Source organism: Dunckerocampus dactyliophorus, chromosome 15 (genome assembly GCF_027744805.1).
Source record: "Dunckerocampus dactyliophorus isolate RoL2022-P2 chromosome 15, RoL_Ddac_1.1, whole genome shotgun sequence".
NCBI lineage: Eukaryota > Metazoa > Chordata > Actinopteri > Syngnathiformes > Syngnathidae > Dunckerocampus > Dunckerocampus dactyliophorus.
Genome location: NC_072833.1, coordinates 12,958,796 through 12,974,593, shown reverse-complemented (window position 1 = coordinate 12,974,593; position 15,798 = coordinate 12,958,796). Strand labels below are relative to the sequence as shown.

Below are 15,798 nucleotides of genomic sequence, written 5' to 3'. Positions count from 1 at the left end.
TTACACATCTGTGTGCAGTTGTTAGGCCGCTTGGATGTACAGTCGTCCCCTTCTCCATCGAACGAGATCCCACTTGAGATGTTTTCCACACGCCACTGTGGAGGGGGCGCCATCATGACCCGGGGTGCTTTTTCCTTCAATGGCGCTTCGGGTTGTGCAGGGGCATCAAACGGCAGCTGGCTATGTGGAGATGTTGCAGGGGCATCCCTCATGATTGAAGGCCCTCGTCTGTGTGGTAATGACTGGGATTTCAACCTTTTATGAATGTCAGATATTTTATTCATGCTGAATGAACATTCACGGCAATTTTTATGCAGCAATAATTTGTAATTGTGACATTTTTTTGTACCATCTGTTCTTTTTAACCACTATTATTAAAGGGATACTTAGGATTTTTGGACATGAAGGTGTATGACATCCTCATCAGCAGTGTAGTGCATCAACGGTGACTTACCCCCCACTTGGTCCCATGAGCCCAGAGGAACGTAATTCCAGTTAGTTGCTGGGGCCACTTAAGCAAAGAGTTTGGCTTCTGAAAACGACATGCGTTCAAAAGAGTAATATATTTGCATCACAAAACCGTTGCCCCAAACATAACATTGGACAGTCGATCGCACGCAGTGACACGATGGAAGAGTAAAAGTCACGCCGAGCGATTGAGAGGTCTGACTGTCACGATGTGGCTTACGCCAACTAAAAAGATTGGAACTCGTGATGCAGAATGACACAGCGCTAGTAAGAAATCTATTTATTATACAAGGTAAAAATACAACAAAACAAAAATAACTACAAGAAAGAACAACTAAGGAACACAGGGCTAGAGCCAAAAACTACAAGGAACAAAAAACACTGCTAGGCAGGAAAAAGGGCAACGACAAAAAGATAACTAAAGAACACAGGGCATAAGCCAAAAAACTACAGGAAACGAAAAACACTGCAAGGCAGGAAAAAGGGTACTCACTGAAACAAAAGGAGCTGCAGGGAAAAAAGTGCAGAACATGTAGAGGCAGTAACAATACACAATGGCAGTAGAAACACGGGTAAAGGACACCAGTTGGGAGCCAAGGAATGAGGAACAGGAAGCAGGGTTGGCAAGGGAATAACTGGCAACTGGGTAGTGGCTGAGCAGAGGTATATATGGGGAGCAGCAGATTGATCGCAGGTGTTCCTAATTACTCATCAGAGCAGCCATGACACTGCAAGGACAAAACAGAGGCGGCAGTAGAGTGCAAAATCAACACAGAACATGACAGTACCCCCCCCCCTCACAAGTCGCCCCTTGGCGGCATACCTGGTTTGTCGGGATGGAGAGAGTGGAAGTCGCTGATGAGTGTTGGGTCCAGGATACAGGAGCGGGAGACCCATGAGCGCTCCTCCGGTCCGTACCCCTCCCAGTCGACCAGGTACTGCACCCCCCTACCCCTCTTCCTCGAGTCTAAAATGGCCCTTAGCGTATACGCTGGCAGGCCATCGATCATCCGCGGAGGAGGCGGAGGCTCAGCAGGAGGACACAGTGGACTGGAGGATACAGGTTTAAGACGGGACACATGGAAGACGGGATGCATCTTGAGTGACGCAGGTAACTTGAGTCTGATGGTAGCTGGGCTGATGATGGATTCAATAGTGTATGGTCCCACGAATCTGGGTGCCAGTTTCCTATTGGTGTTGGCTAAGAGTAAATCCTTGGAAGATAGCCATACTTCTTGGCCGGGTTGATAGTTCGGGGCCGGGATCCTGTGACGATCAGCCAACCTGCGGTTGCGAGTAGTAGTGCGGGATAGGGCTGCTCTGGTCTCACGCCAAGTCCGGCGGGCCCGGCAGATGTACTGATGGACAGAGGGAACAGCTACTTCTCTTTCTTGAACTGGAAACAACGGTGGTTTGTATCCAAGGGCAGCTTTAAAAGGTGACATGCCTGTGGCTGTGCAGACGAGTGAATTGTGGGCGTACTCGACCCAGGGAAGGTGGGTGGACCACGAAGATGGGTTACGATGGCAGACGCACCTGAGAGCGGCCTCCAAGTCCTGGTTGGCCCGCTCAGTCTGGCCGTTGGTCTGGGGATGGTATCCTGAGGATAAGCTCACCGAAGCTCCCAATGTCTTGCAGAAAGCCTTCCATGCTTTAGATGCAAATTGAGGGCCACGGTCCGACACAAGGTCCATAGGGATGCCGTGTAGACGAAATAGATGTTTGACCAGCAGGCGGGCTGTTTCCATAGAGGACGGCAACCTGGAAAGTGCAATAAAGTGTGCCATTTTCGAGAATCTGTCGACAATATTCAATATGACCGTGTGTCCTCGGGATGCCGGCAGGCCTGTGATGAAGTCCAGTGCAATGTGGGACCAAGGGCGGGACGGGACTGGGAGAGGTTGGAGCAGTCCTGCCGGCGACTGGTGGGAAGACTTGCTTCTGGCGCAGACTGAGCAGGCGGCGACGAAGGCTTTGACGTCTGAAAACATGGAGGGCCACCAAAATCTTTGTGCCAGGATAAATCTGGTGCGTCCAACTCCTGGATGGCAAGCCAACTTAGAATTATGTCCCCATTGTAACACCTCTGACCTGAGACTGTCGGGCACGAACAACTTATCCTCCAGGCAAACGTCAGGAATGGTAGTCCCGGAGTTGGCCTCCGAAACCTTTCTCTCCACCTCCCACTGGAGAGCCCCGAACACCCGAGCCACAGGCACGATGGTGTCCGGAGTCTTGTCTGCCTCCGCCGGGCCGTAGATCCTGGAGAGCGCATCAGGTTTGACGTTGCGGGACCCCGGCCTGTAGGTGATAGTGAAGTCAAATCTGGTTAGGAAGAGCGACCAGCGTGCTTGGCGTGAATTCAGTCTGTGTGCTGATCTGATGTAAGCTAGATTCTTGTGGTCAGTGAAAACGGTGAATGGTTTGGCTGCGCCCTCCAGCCAATGCCTCCATTCCCTCAGCGCAAGAACAATGGCCAGCAGCTCTCTATTCCCCACGTCGTAGTTTCCCTCTGCTTTGGTAAGGCGACGCGAGAAGAATGCACACGGGTGGAGCCTCTGGTCGGCCGGGGATCTCTGGGACAGGACCGCTCCCACTCCTGTATCCGAGGCGTCAACCTCAACGAAAAATTGAGCAGAGGGGTCAGGGTGAGACAGTATAGGGGCAGTAAATAGCTGCTTAAGTCTGCAAAACGCTCTTTCGGCCTCAGTGGACCATACAAATGGTTTGTTAACAGATGTTAGCCTTGTCAGAGGTTCGGCAATAGCACTGAAATTCCGGATAAACCTCCTATAGAAGTTGGCGAACCCCAAGAACCTCTGTAAAGGCTTCCTTGCTGTCGGAGATGGCCAATCGACCACCGCCTGAATCTTGGCGGGATCGGCTCGAAGCTTGCCGCTCTCCACAATGTAACCCAAAAAAGACACAGACTCTGCGTGGAATTCACATTTCTCAACTTGGACGTAAAGTCTATTTTCCAATAATCGAAGTAGGACTTGACGGACTTGTCGTATGTGTTCCTGCAAATCATGAGAGAAAATCAAAATATCATCAAGGTACACAAAGCAATTCTTATTGATAAGGTCGCTAAGAACATCATTAATGAGGTTTTGAAAGACAGCTGGAGCGTTGGTTAATCCGAAGGGCATAACAAGGTATTCAAAGTGCCCCAGGGGCGTATTGAATGCTGAACATGACACTGACTTTGTTTTGGGCAATGATTTTGTGATGCAAATATATATTACTGTATTGAACGCATATTGTTTTGAGAAGCTAAACTCTTTACTTACGTGGCCCCACCAACTAGCTGGTAGTGGTGTTCTTATAGTTTTTGGTTTCAAAAAAGTTAATACAGTCTCTTGACCGATACGATACTTGACAAAAGTAGGCCTTTTGTGGACACTTACTGAGTAGATCAAATATGATTCTGGCCACTGCTCACAATCTAGTTTGAGTAAGTACAGTGTCTGAGCTACTTATGCTTAGTTTGGGTTTAGTTTATCTGGTTTGTTTTGGGGTTTATTGTGGCGTGCTATATTTTGTTGACCACTGGTGGTGATGCAAAGGTATTGTATGTTGTTGTGGAAGTGACAGGGCTTGGGTTGGGCGGCGTTTTTTACCGCTAACACTCACAATCATGCACACCATTGCACCACTTTCGCACCCTCCATTTATCCAACCTACCACAACATTTTGCCGTTCTGCACATACAGTAGAATAGATTTTTTTTTATCCTTATACAATAAATCTCAACTTAACTCCAACGTGATCATCTGTCTGGACATTGCATTATGGGAGTGCATTACTGTATTACCTGCATTCCCTGTACCCAGAAGCGACTAGAAATGAGACTTGACAGTCGCTACATACAGATTAATCAGTGACACAAGATTAAAGCGGTGGGTGATGATTGGATGAGGCTGTCTGTGCAAGGATGAGCGGAGCTGGCGAGGTTTTTTGTGCAGGTCGGCTCGGAAAATTGCCACCAGAGAAAACTCTGAAAGTACTTCTCTATGTGTTCATTGTCTTCCTTCACCCATCACGAGGAAAACAAACACACAATGCTGTGCTAACAAACCTAATGGTAACAGGCTTCACATTCCAGTAAAGACTTAATGAACACACACACACCAAAGCTGCAAAACAAAGGGTAACACTGGATGCTATCTGGTTACCTCAGCACCAAGCATCCACCTTGCAACCTCACCTCGGAAGATGACGAGTTGGCTTGGAGGCCACAAGGCTCCTTCACCTGAATGCACACTCAGCAGCCACTTCATTAAGGACACATGCACAATCTAATGAGAGCTGAGTTGTGCCTTCATGTGGTGTTTGAGCCACACCCTACCATACTGACAACTGTTTCTAATATTTTGACCTTTTCATAGCCAAATAAAGCATGCAAAATGATTAGAATATGCTTCTACTCCAGCGTGTCGTGCTTCCTGAAGCATGCAGGGATGGAAAATACATGAGCTTGGGTCAAGTTACAATTTGTAGAGTAAAAACATGATGCTTTCCAACATGCAAAGCAGCCTCTCATTTGCTTTCTGATCACACTGGCATCCAAAGCATTTGGACTCAAAGAGCTTCTGACAAGGTGGGTTCAGAAATCATCTGCTTTTATTCTTTCATCATTACGTTCACGTTGAGGCATCGCGCTAGCTAACATTACACAACATGAACAAGTTTGCTTATTTCTGAAAACAGCGTCATTCAAGAGGACAGCCTTCCTGTCTTCCTTTGTCATTCATAAGTTTGACAGGAGTGTCCTCTTTCAGATGAACTCATCATCTCAGCTGGACAGCATTGCCTGCTTCATCTCTACATCCATGCGCATCCCATTCATGCTGTATAACATCACCAACATGTTATTGTTCACCCTCTTCATCTTCATCCTGTACACAGCTTGCCGTCAGACCTCTTCGTTCACTCACTCTGACGTGTTCACTTTACACATGGTCGCCGTCGAGCTGATCGGTGTGGTGTCCAGCTCCTTGCGATTTTATGGCGTCTTGACTGAGCTTGTGCTCGTCACCAAAATGGGTGATTGTTTATTTTTGTTTGTGTGGTACGTTCAGGTGCTCCTTCACATGCTGACCTGCATGGATCGCTACTTGGCAGTGGTCCATCCCGTCACTTACATGTGGCTGAAGCAGAAGCAGGGACTCCGAAATATCACCGTAGCGGGTGTTTGGCTGCTTTGCATCCTTCAAACCATTTTAGCAATGTACAATTTGTACTCGTACTTCGTGGACATCAGCATCTTGTGTCTAGCCGTAATTGTTGTGACCTTCTGCAGCCTTTTAGTTTTCTGCACTTTGATTGGCCCAAGGCCAGGGTCAAAGTGCAGAAATAGGGTCAACAAGAGCAAGCGAAGGGCCTTCCACATCATCCTGGTTATCCTGACGACGTTGTTCCTGAAGTTCATAATGGGTCTCATGGCGACTGTGTCGTTGCTTGTTTTTGAGCGCTTCACCATCCATTACTGTTGGCTACTAGTGATGGAAGCCATCATGGCCCTTCCCAGCTCTTTGGTGTTGCCCCTCCTCTTCCTACACAAGACATGGCCGCTGACGTGCTGTCAGTGAGCCTCAGCTTGCACATGTAATCTAACGTCTACTTCTAATTGACCTCTAATTCTTCTTTTGAACTCATTTGAAGTGCATCAACATGTAATCAAACTGCAATTTTTTGTAACATGCCTCCAGGCCCTCACTAACCACTAGCAGACAAGATTGCTTGGTTTAACTGCTTGTGTATATCTACTGTAAATGTGGATTAAAGTCCCTCCTTTCGTCTGCAACGTTTGTTTTTGTCAAACTAAAATGTCATGCTCCCCCAACAAGCTTTGGGTAGTGACCGAAAGAGCAAGATTGCAGAAACAAGCGGCATAAATGAATTTCCTCTGCGGGGTGGCGAGATTCATCCGTAGAGATAGGTTGAGGAGCATCGTCCGGGAGCAGCTCAGAGTGGAGCTGCTGTTCGTTCACCTCCAGAGGAGTCAGTTGAGGTGGGTGGAGAATCTAGTTAAGTAGCCTCCCGGGCATCCCCCTTTTGGATTGTTTTGGGCATGCCCAACCAATGCATCAGTTTGTAACCGCCAGAAAAACAACCACACATCCTCATGCTGTTCAAAATGGCATGAACATTTAACCTGCTTACACAAACATAGACACATGTAGCTGTGTCTTCACTGTGCCTGGCGGATGACGCCTTGTATCCATCCCAAACATGAAGGCAGAACTTTTCCACAATCCATCTTCTTGTGTGAAAGGAGCCCAAATTTGAAAGGGTATTTATGCAAATGAACTGAATGAAATGAATGAAACTACAGTATGTCTTCAAGTGAGCCAGTGGTTTTGTTTTCAAAGATGTAGTACCACATAGTACCACTGGAGGTCAGCATTTATTAAGGCCTGTCGAAAGCATTTTTTACGTTCACTTTTTTCATGTGTTTTGTTTGCATTAAATAAAAAAAATTAATGTCTCTTTAAGTACGAAAAAAATTACCACATGATGTTAGAGTGGAAACAGGCAAGAAGACAAGTGGGGAAAGTGGGAGGAGCACTAGGAAGGAATGTCCCAAGTTGTTGGAACTCAGGAGGAGCCAGTGCTGGGAAGAGGAAGTTCTCCTCGAAGGAGGTGTGACTCGCACTCACTGAGCGATGGGCTCAAGGAAAGCTCCCTTGTATCCGGACCACTCCAAAGAACTGAGGACCCTCAATACCTGGAGGAGGCTTTGCTGACCACACACATCAAACAGGCTCAAGAATCTGATTCTGGATCAATCATAATGTGACTGTGCTGACAATCTAGTTTGAGCAAGAGCAGATTAATCGGTGACACCTGATTGAAGTGGAGGCTGCTGATTGGATGAGGCTGTTGGCGCCAGGATGAGCGGCGCTGGCGAGGTTGTGTGCGCAGGATGGCTCAGGAAATCTCCACCAGAGAAAAAGCTACGCCGTTATGTGAGTACAAGCCGAAAAAGTATTTTGGAATGTCTCAGCATACTTCTCTATGTAGTCATAGTAAGTCGGCAAATGTCCCCAACCACCAGCAGGAAAATAAACACATACTTCTGTGCTAACAAGAGGACTAATGCTAACTGGTTTCACATTCCAGTAAATACTTTACACACACACAGACACACACACACACACAGAGAGAGCATAACTGGCATGCCTGGCTAATGAGTCGCGTTAGTCTCCATCATTGGTGCGTCCAGAAATAACGGTTTCTGTTCAGCAGTGGTGACACTTTAAAGAAGAAGCAGCTTTGTTGTTTTTCACGTGAGTGTTTTCATCTTCATGAGGGCTAACGTACCGTCACACAGTATGGCCAGCTGTGTCCGCAGTCAACACAAAAACCACCTTGTAATGGCTGCAGCAGAAGTGCATGTTCATGTTAAGATTTGGGCCAAAGTTCAAGCGGCGTACACACACCCTGTGTGTGTGTGTGTGTGTGTGTGTGTGTGTGTGTATGTTACGTAATGCATTGTAATCGCTCTCAGCTGGGCCCTCTTGGAAAACTTGCTTCCAAAATGGCTGGAAAAGAACACACACCAAGGTTTAGATTTTAGATATCCTCCATGGATGGGACAGGAAATGCTGTGATGTCACATGACTGCAGCCGTGAAATGTGACAGGAAGTGTTGGAACACAAGTCTAAATAAGCAAGTGGAAGGTTTGCCGTTAATTTTGGTTTGGAGAGCGGATGGAGGAAGTGTTCTTTTTTGGAGCCATTGTGTCCACTTCCTGTCAGGGTCAGGGGTCAAAAGAGAAAACAAAAAGAAGAGGAAGGAGGATGAGAGAAAGTGTTCAATCACTTGGATGAACAATATCATTCAAGATTCAAGATTCAAGATTCAAGAGAGTTTTATTGTCATGTGCATAGTCATTGATTGTCATTGGTTCTCTCATGGCACCAACATGCTGCTTGGAGACCAGCAAGCCAAGCTCACTTCCTCTTCCTGTGTGTGTTTGATGAGAAAGAGGAGAGGAAGCGTGCTTAGCAACATTTGCTTTAGTTGTTGTGCACATTGACTGCACACACACACACACACACACACACAGGAGTTAGTGATTCATGACGGTGTCCCCCTGCAGGCGTGGAAGAGGCGTTGGTTCATGCTGCGTAGCGGCCGGCTGAGCGGCGAGCCCGACGTTTTGCAGTACTACAAGAACCCGCATTCCCGCCGGCCCATCAGAACCATCAACCTGAACCTGTGTGAGCAGGTACACACACACATACACATCTCATTCTCCTGCCAGGAGGTGTTTCAGGTCTTCCTGTCCTCCTGCAGGTGGACGCGGGCCTGTCATTCACAAAGAAAGAACTGGAGAAGAGCTTTGTTTTTGATGTGAGGACGGAGGAGAGAACATGGTACCTGGTCGCTGAGTCTGAGGAGGACATGAACCGCTGGGTGGCATCCATTTGCCTGCTGTGTGGCTTCAACCCAACAGACGAGGGTAGGACAGAGGGACGGAAGATTTTATTGACGTAGATTTCAGGTTGATGTCAAACAGGACATTTTGCACTTCCAGTGCCTGACAGCCCTCCCGTCTCCAGTACATCCCCCAGCGGTACCATTGCCACGGTAACAGTCTCGGATGCCCCCTATGAGCCTGTGAGACTGCGTCCCCTGGAGGCTGATGGTGGCAGCATGGAGGAGGACTACCTGTGGCTAGTGCAGTGTCAGACTCACTTCAGGTGAGGTCTTCCTCAGCTCGCTAAGTTGCCATGGCGATAGTCATGTAATTGCCTCACAGTCATGTTGCTGCCCCCTGTTGGTGGTCTTCAAACGCATTTGCTTTTGCCCTGCAGGCCTCCGGATGGTTCCTCCACCTCGCTCGAAAGCGACAGTGGTGACCAGCTCTTCCCTCCTCCCTCTGCCACCTCTTCCTCTTCTTCGCCCACGCCCTCCCGACTTCCCACCAGCCTCTCTACTTTTTCCTCCAGCTCTCAGACGGCGCCATGGGTTGTTGCTGCCATGACGGACACCCTGAGCCAGTCTCTGGACTCCAGCATGGCTCCGTACCTCCAGAGAGGAGGCGGGAAGCCTCGATGTCACCCCTCCCCACATCCAAGAAAGCATTCACTGGATATCCACCTGCGCCCCGTGGCCATCCCCCACTCCAGTGGCTACCAGATCCCTCGCCCGGCATCCGCACCTCAGCCAGTGCCGCCACTGCGCCCCTCTTCAACCCCTAGTGTGGACTCCCTAACTCAGGCAGAGCTTCGCACCTCCACTCCGACTCCACCACCACGCCCGCCCAAGCCAATTGCCATGGCAGCCCAAGGTGAGAGTTCGACAAATGGGCCAGCCTCTGAGTCAGGACCGAGGTCTGGAAGTGCGGAAGTAGGCTGGGGCATGGCTAGGAATAACTCTGCCACCACACCTGGAAGTGAGTTTGTCCAACAACTTTTACTTTACCGTTACTAACCACTAGAGTGCAGAAGACCCTGAAGTGAGTAAATCCCTTTTCACCTATTTGGGTTTGGCATTTGCTCCCCCACATATTCGTGGATATCTTTTCTGTGCTTTAAACTGTAAATCTTTTTTTTTATAGTCACTTAAATAAAAAGTGGGGAAACACGGGGAAACCATGAAAGGAAATATCATTTTTAGGCAATACTATGCCATAGAAAGTCTCTGACTAGCGACAAATCTGGCGACTTTTTCTGGCGTCTTGAGAGTTTTCTCGTATTTGGGGACTGAAAAGTGAAAGCACGTATTGTTCTGCAGGTTTGTGTTGAGCGGCAGCAGGTGCTGCTGAGGGGTCCGCCCAGCCCCAAAGCAGTCACAAGCCATCAGTGTACAGTCAGCCCTCGTGGCACGCTGAGAGCATAGTGGAGCTCTAACCATCCATGAATCACGCATGCGCGAGGTGGATCTCCCCCTGTTTTAACTTAAATGTTTCTTAATCTTTGTTAAATTACAACTCATTACACTCAAGCCTCATTTGGACTCGGTCACTTACCTGTCAGTGTGTCGTATGATGGAAAAACCATTCATCCATCCGGCCATCCATTCATCTTCTACCGCTTATCCAAGGTCAGGTTGCAGGGGCAGCAGCCTAAGCAGGGAAGCCCAGCCTCCCTCTCCCCGGCCACTTCGTCCAGCTCCTCCTGGAGGATCCCAAGGTGTTCTCAGGCCAGTTGAGAGACATAGTCCCTCCAACGTGTTCTAGGTCTTCCCCGAGGCCTCCTACCTGTCGGACATGCCCCGAACACCTCCACTGCCTACGTGATGGAAAAACATTGTGTGATAAATGAAACAAGTAGTTCTAACTGCAAGATAGGGTGGAGGCTGAATGTAATTATTACTTTGTGTAGACTTTGAGAGGCGCTGGCCGTGATAAAATATTAAAATTATTTTATTTTGATGAAGTGATGGCCAATTTTAAATTAACAAACCAAGACTCAAGTTTTTTTGTAGGTCTTTGTCTCGCCTACGAGGTTATGCTTTTTTCCTACAGCAACTGTTACGTCATATGCAAATAATATGCAAATTATCAAATGACATCATCTAGCGAGTTTGACGACAGCCAATAGCTACTTTTCTTACTGAGGTTTTGACAACAGTGCCACCCATTCTACCTCAAATCAAAGACTTCCTGGACGGCTGTTGCGTAGTCCCTATTATAACCATAATAACCCAACATGCTTGGCGGTGGGAATATATGGGTTTAATTTTAGCATGTGTGTTGTTTATTTTTTATACCCACGTGGTGCAGTGTGTAAATCACAGGTGTTGACTTGTGTTTGTTTTTGTTTGGCAGCCAGGTGGTTGTCCTTAAAGTCCTCTCAGGACTATTTCCTGTGTGATTCAAGCTCATTACAGTAACATTGCAAGTCATGTAAGGGAGACAGATTCAAATGCTTGATGGGACAAATGTGGCCCACGGGCTGTGGTTGTCCCACACAAATAGCGGGGATCTACTCTATTGATTTTCTTCCTTGTTTTTCACCATCGACTCAGGCTTTAGAAAGTGCATGATGGATTAATTCCTTGCCACGTGGATTTGTTACATGAACAGAGCAAGAACTTTGTCCTGCTTAAAGCCTCTCAGCTTCCTGTGATGCAACACATCACAGTTTCTGTGATGTGTTTGCTTCTGAAATAGAGGTTTGCTGTGCTTGCACGCTGTCAGCCTTTCCAAGCCTGAAGAATGTTAAAACAAAAACAAAAAACATCATCGTCAAGATCATCCAGTGAGCTGCTGGAGGACCTTGTTGACTTTATATTCTTGTTTTTTCAGGCTGGAAGTCTCTGTCGCTGGCTAGCTCTCTGTCGGACAGAGCAAGCATGTTTGAATTCAGCGACCGCTTCAACAGCTACTTTGTGAGTTTCACACATCTCTATCGCAAATATCCTGAAATTACTTCTGTTGTGATCTGGTGCTATATGGAAAATACAATTAACTTGATGTTAGGTAAAGTTGGGGGCGGAAGGGTGATGTTGGGGTCGGGCTCCACTGCCTGAATATGATGGTTGGGGGGGAAACTGGCATGAATGACAGTTGAATTTCTGCTAACATGAAGCATATTGTAATTTGTTCAACGTACGTGTTTGTGTCACTGATGTTGGCGTGTGTGCTGTCAGTTGAATAAAGGCATGATGCCGCTGGGCAGCGTTTGTTCTGAAGACGATGACGTGGATGAAAACTACGTTCCCATGAACGCCGCTACTACCGAGCCGCCTCATGCAGCGAAGTCAGTAACGAGCCACTGTCTCAATGGTTGAATATCAAGGCCGGAATCGAAAAGGTCACATACTTGTCTTGTCATACTTTCAGGCCCTCGGAGGTGTCCCACCATCACCAGGAAGCCAGCTATGTCCCCATGACCCCCCTCGCCCCTCACCTCCCTGCTGCAGCTGACCTGGCATCTTTGGGGAGGCAGGTTCCCCCGCCTGCTCACACGGGCTTCCGTAACTCCCCCCTGAGACCCCTTGCTCACCCCGCCCCTCACCTCCGCACAGCGGAGGGGGATCTGGAGGGTGTGCCGCCACCCGTTCATCGTGACCTGAAGCCACAGCGCAGGGGTATATTATTGCTCCTGTATTCACTGCAGACTTGCAGACTAGTCGGTCATTAGACTGTGTTGGCTAGCCTAGCACAGTGCTACGCTAATTGTCTCCTCTGTATGTGTCGTAGTCAGACCAGCGCCCCTCAACATTCCTCCAGTGCAGCAGGAATGGCAGGAAGTCGCGCCCCCTGTGCGCTCACCCGTCACTCGGACCTTCACACGACAGTATGTGTGTGTATTTCTGTATATGTAAGATATGCAGCACACATAAAATGTTTTTAATGTTAAGCAGCAACATGTTTACAGTGCTCCTTGTGATGCTAACTGGAATTGTGTTTGTTTGAATGTGTGTGAGTGTAAGTTCTTGTCAGTGTTTTTGTGTGGGCGTGCGTGAGTGTGCGTGCATGTGTGTGGGTATAAAATGTGCAGCAATGACACAAAATGTTTTCAGTGGAAATGGCAGGTACAGTTTCATTTTTAGCGGTGCTGCCCCGTGTGGTGCAAACAGGTACTACAAACAGGTAGCTCGTTTCTAACTCTCTGCATGTGTGCGTGTGTCAGCCCGTCTAGCTGTCATTCAGTGAGGCCCACCTCCGCCCACAGTTCGTCCCCCTCATCCGACTCTGATGACCCTGACGACAGCTACATTGCCATGACGACCAGCAGTCTCAGCTTCAGTGCAGGAGAGCCTGTAAATAAACCTCCTCCTCATCCCGTTTGTTTGGGTTTTCTCACGCTTCACTCTTCTTTCCTTCCTGTGTGCGTTCTTATAGTCTCTGAGGCTCATGCTGCATCGTGCTTCAGAGGGCGGAGTCAGCAGCCCAATCATTAGGAGAGCTGGAGGCACCAAACAGGTGGAGTACCTGGACCTGGACCTCCATGTGGGACAAGTGACACCAACAAGACAGGTAACTGCCACTGGAGAGCGCTAAAAGAACACATTCTGCTTCTTTATCGACTTGATTCCTGATTGGGACACAAACTTACAACACAAAGGACACAACACAAACCTGTGTCACTCTAAACTCTCAGAAACGCTTCACAGACGACGGTGGTGACAAGCTGGCTGGAAGAGGTCAAGAGTGCGCCCGTGGTGAGCGCACACGTGTGGACTACGTAGTGGTGGACCCCAAGAGGACCAAGGCACTGAGGAATACCCGGGAGGCGTGGCATGACGGGAGAATGTCCACGGAAAAGTGCAAAGAGCACAGCTGAGAAGCCAAACATGGTTGTTCCTGGACCAGTTTACACACTAATTGTTCAAATCATCTTTTGGTTAAGGAGCACAAATTTGAACACATCCACAGCTTTTCTTCCTGTGAATAAACGACACTGAAGACTAAAACTTAACTTTGTTACTGTTAAAGGTTTGTTAGGGTCCAACAGGGACATTAGGCCTCGTTAAGTGCAACATTCAGGTACTGACAGTGCACTGCATTTTGACGTACTTCTCGGTGTGAACGCACTTATACGCTCACAAGACTAATAGACTGCTGCGATGGAGCCTCACCACCCTCAGTCAAGGCGAGGGACCAACTCAAGTGGTTGCAATTCACAATTGAAAAGAAGGAGAAGCGGGTAAATACAGTCGTCCCCCGTTGATAGCGATTAATTGTTTCAGACCACGATAAATACATTTCTGTGATGTAGGATTCAACGTTAATAAATGGATTCTTTTTGTAGTTAGAGCATAGAAAACGTTTGACTTTGTAAATATGGTGGTTTAACATTATTAGAGCCCTGTAGACATTAAATACACCGCTATAGTCACCATTTCACTCCTGTTATTGTTTATAACACATTGCACGACTCTTATACTGCAGGCCCTCAAGACGAACACTAGCTAACAAGCTAACCATCCATCCATTTTCTATGCCGCTTCTCTTTCGCGGCGGTCGTGGGTATGCTGGAGCCTATCTCAGCTGACTTCGGGCGACAGGTGGGGTACACCCTGGACTGGTCGCCAGCCAATCGCAGGGCACATATAGACAAACAAGCATTCACACTCACATTCATACCTATGATTTAGAGTCGCCAATTAACCTATTTGGAATGTGGGAGGAAACCGGAGTACCCGGAGAAAACCGACGCACGCACGGGGAGAACATGCAAACTCCACATAGGAATGCAAACCCAGGTCTTCCCGATCTCCATTCTGTTACTGTGTTGGCCAACATGCTAACCACTAGACCACCGCAAGCTAACCATTCAACCTCAAATTTATTTCTTTGAAACTTAAGAAGCCAAAAATGTACCACTTCCATATGGAATGGGAGGAGAACTTTCTTTCACTCTATCATGTCGGACATGCCATGGCTGACTTCATGCAGTGTTATTGTAATGTAATGCAATGTCTCAATTACGGGATGCTCCGATCATTGTGCATGCGGTCTGATTGATTACACATGGACTGTCACCAGCCAATCGCAGCCATTGAACTGTATTATGAATGTATTTTCTGTATGACTCCCATCGTTTTAAACATTCCCTTAAAAGAAATGCTGTTTGCACATTTTCCTGTTCAAGTACAGGGCAGAAACCGCTGCAAGCATCCCCTCTTGGCCCTGCCTACCATCTGAGTGTACTCATTGAATACACTTGGAGTTGGATCATGGCGCAGAAATACACAAAAATGTCATACGGGAGGTGCTTGCAGTATTCCACCCTGGAAGAGTGGGCTGGAAGGTGGCGGAATGGCTCAGATGGTAGAGCAGTTGTCTCCCAACCTGAAGGTCCTCCGTGATCGTATCGAAGTGTCTTTGGGCAAGATACCGAACCCGCAGTTACTCCTGATGCTGCGTCATCAGTAGGTAAATGTCCTAGCTGTGTCAAAGCGCTTTGAGTGCCTTGGAGGTGGAAAAGCGCTACACAAGTGACAGACCATTTACCAAGGTGCCTGTCACTGCAGTTCTTCCATTTACAACATCCTTTTATCAGAAAGTATCAGGAATGTTCCTGGAGAAGGATTGGGTGCATGTACTTCATATACAAAAGGTAAGACCACAAATGTTTTTCAGTTAATAAATATAAGATATACTGTAAATAAAACTAAAAATATTTAAAATATTTTTTTAAACAAAAGTGAATGCTCTTTTCCTTGTTATCATCTTCATGAGCATCCTGTATTAAAACGTTTTTTTTAACCGAATTGAGTCAGTGCCTCACCAGCCATGAACCTCACCGCACAATGACGGACATATAGCCTCTCAAAAAAACAACCTGGGGGTGAAGACACTGGAGGGTCTCGTAACACCCTCCCCCCGGTTATTATGTGTGGTATAGCCCACTACTAACATC

At 47.6% G+C, this 15,798-nt stretch overlaps 1 protein-coding gene across 2 annotated transcripts; it reads left to right on the top strand.

Moving 5' to 3' along the window:
- The first annotated feature begins 7,041 nt into the window (after window positions 1-7,041).
- Window positions 7,042-15,710, top strand: LOC129168498 (GRB2-associated-binding protein 1-like). 2 transcript variants are annotated; one of them, XM_054753847.1, is made up of 12 exons: window positions 7,042-7,439; window positions 8,577-8,705; window positions 8,774-8,939; window positions 9,015-9,180; window positions 9,295-9,875; window positions 11,733-11,815; window positions 12,077-12,186; window positions 12,270-12,517; window positions 12,630-12,726; window positions 13,063-13,192; window positions 13,275-13,409; window positions 13,547-15,710. In XM_054753847.1, exons 1-12 carry the CDS (start codon window positions 7,365-7,367, stop codon window positions 13,619-13,621), a joined length of 1,995 nt encoding a protein of 664 aa, XP_054609822.1. In that variant the 5' UTR covers window positions 7,042-7,364; the 3' UTR covers window positions 13,622-15,710. The 2 variants fall into 2 exon arrangements, with proteins under 2 accessions (XP_054609822.1, XP_054609821.1); XM_054753846.1 differs by having other exon boundaries at window positions 7,050-7,439; window positions 13,534-15,705.
- Window positions 15,711-15,798: the final 88 nt, after the last annotated feature.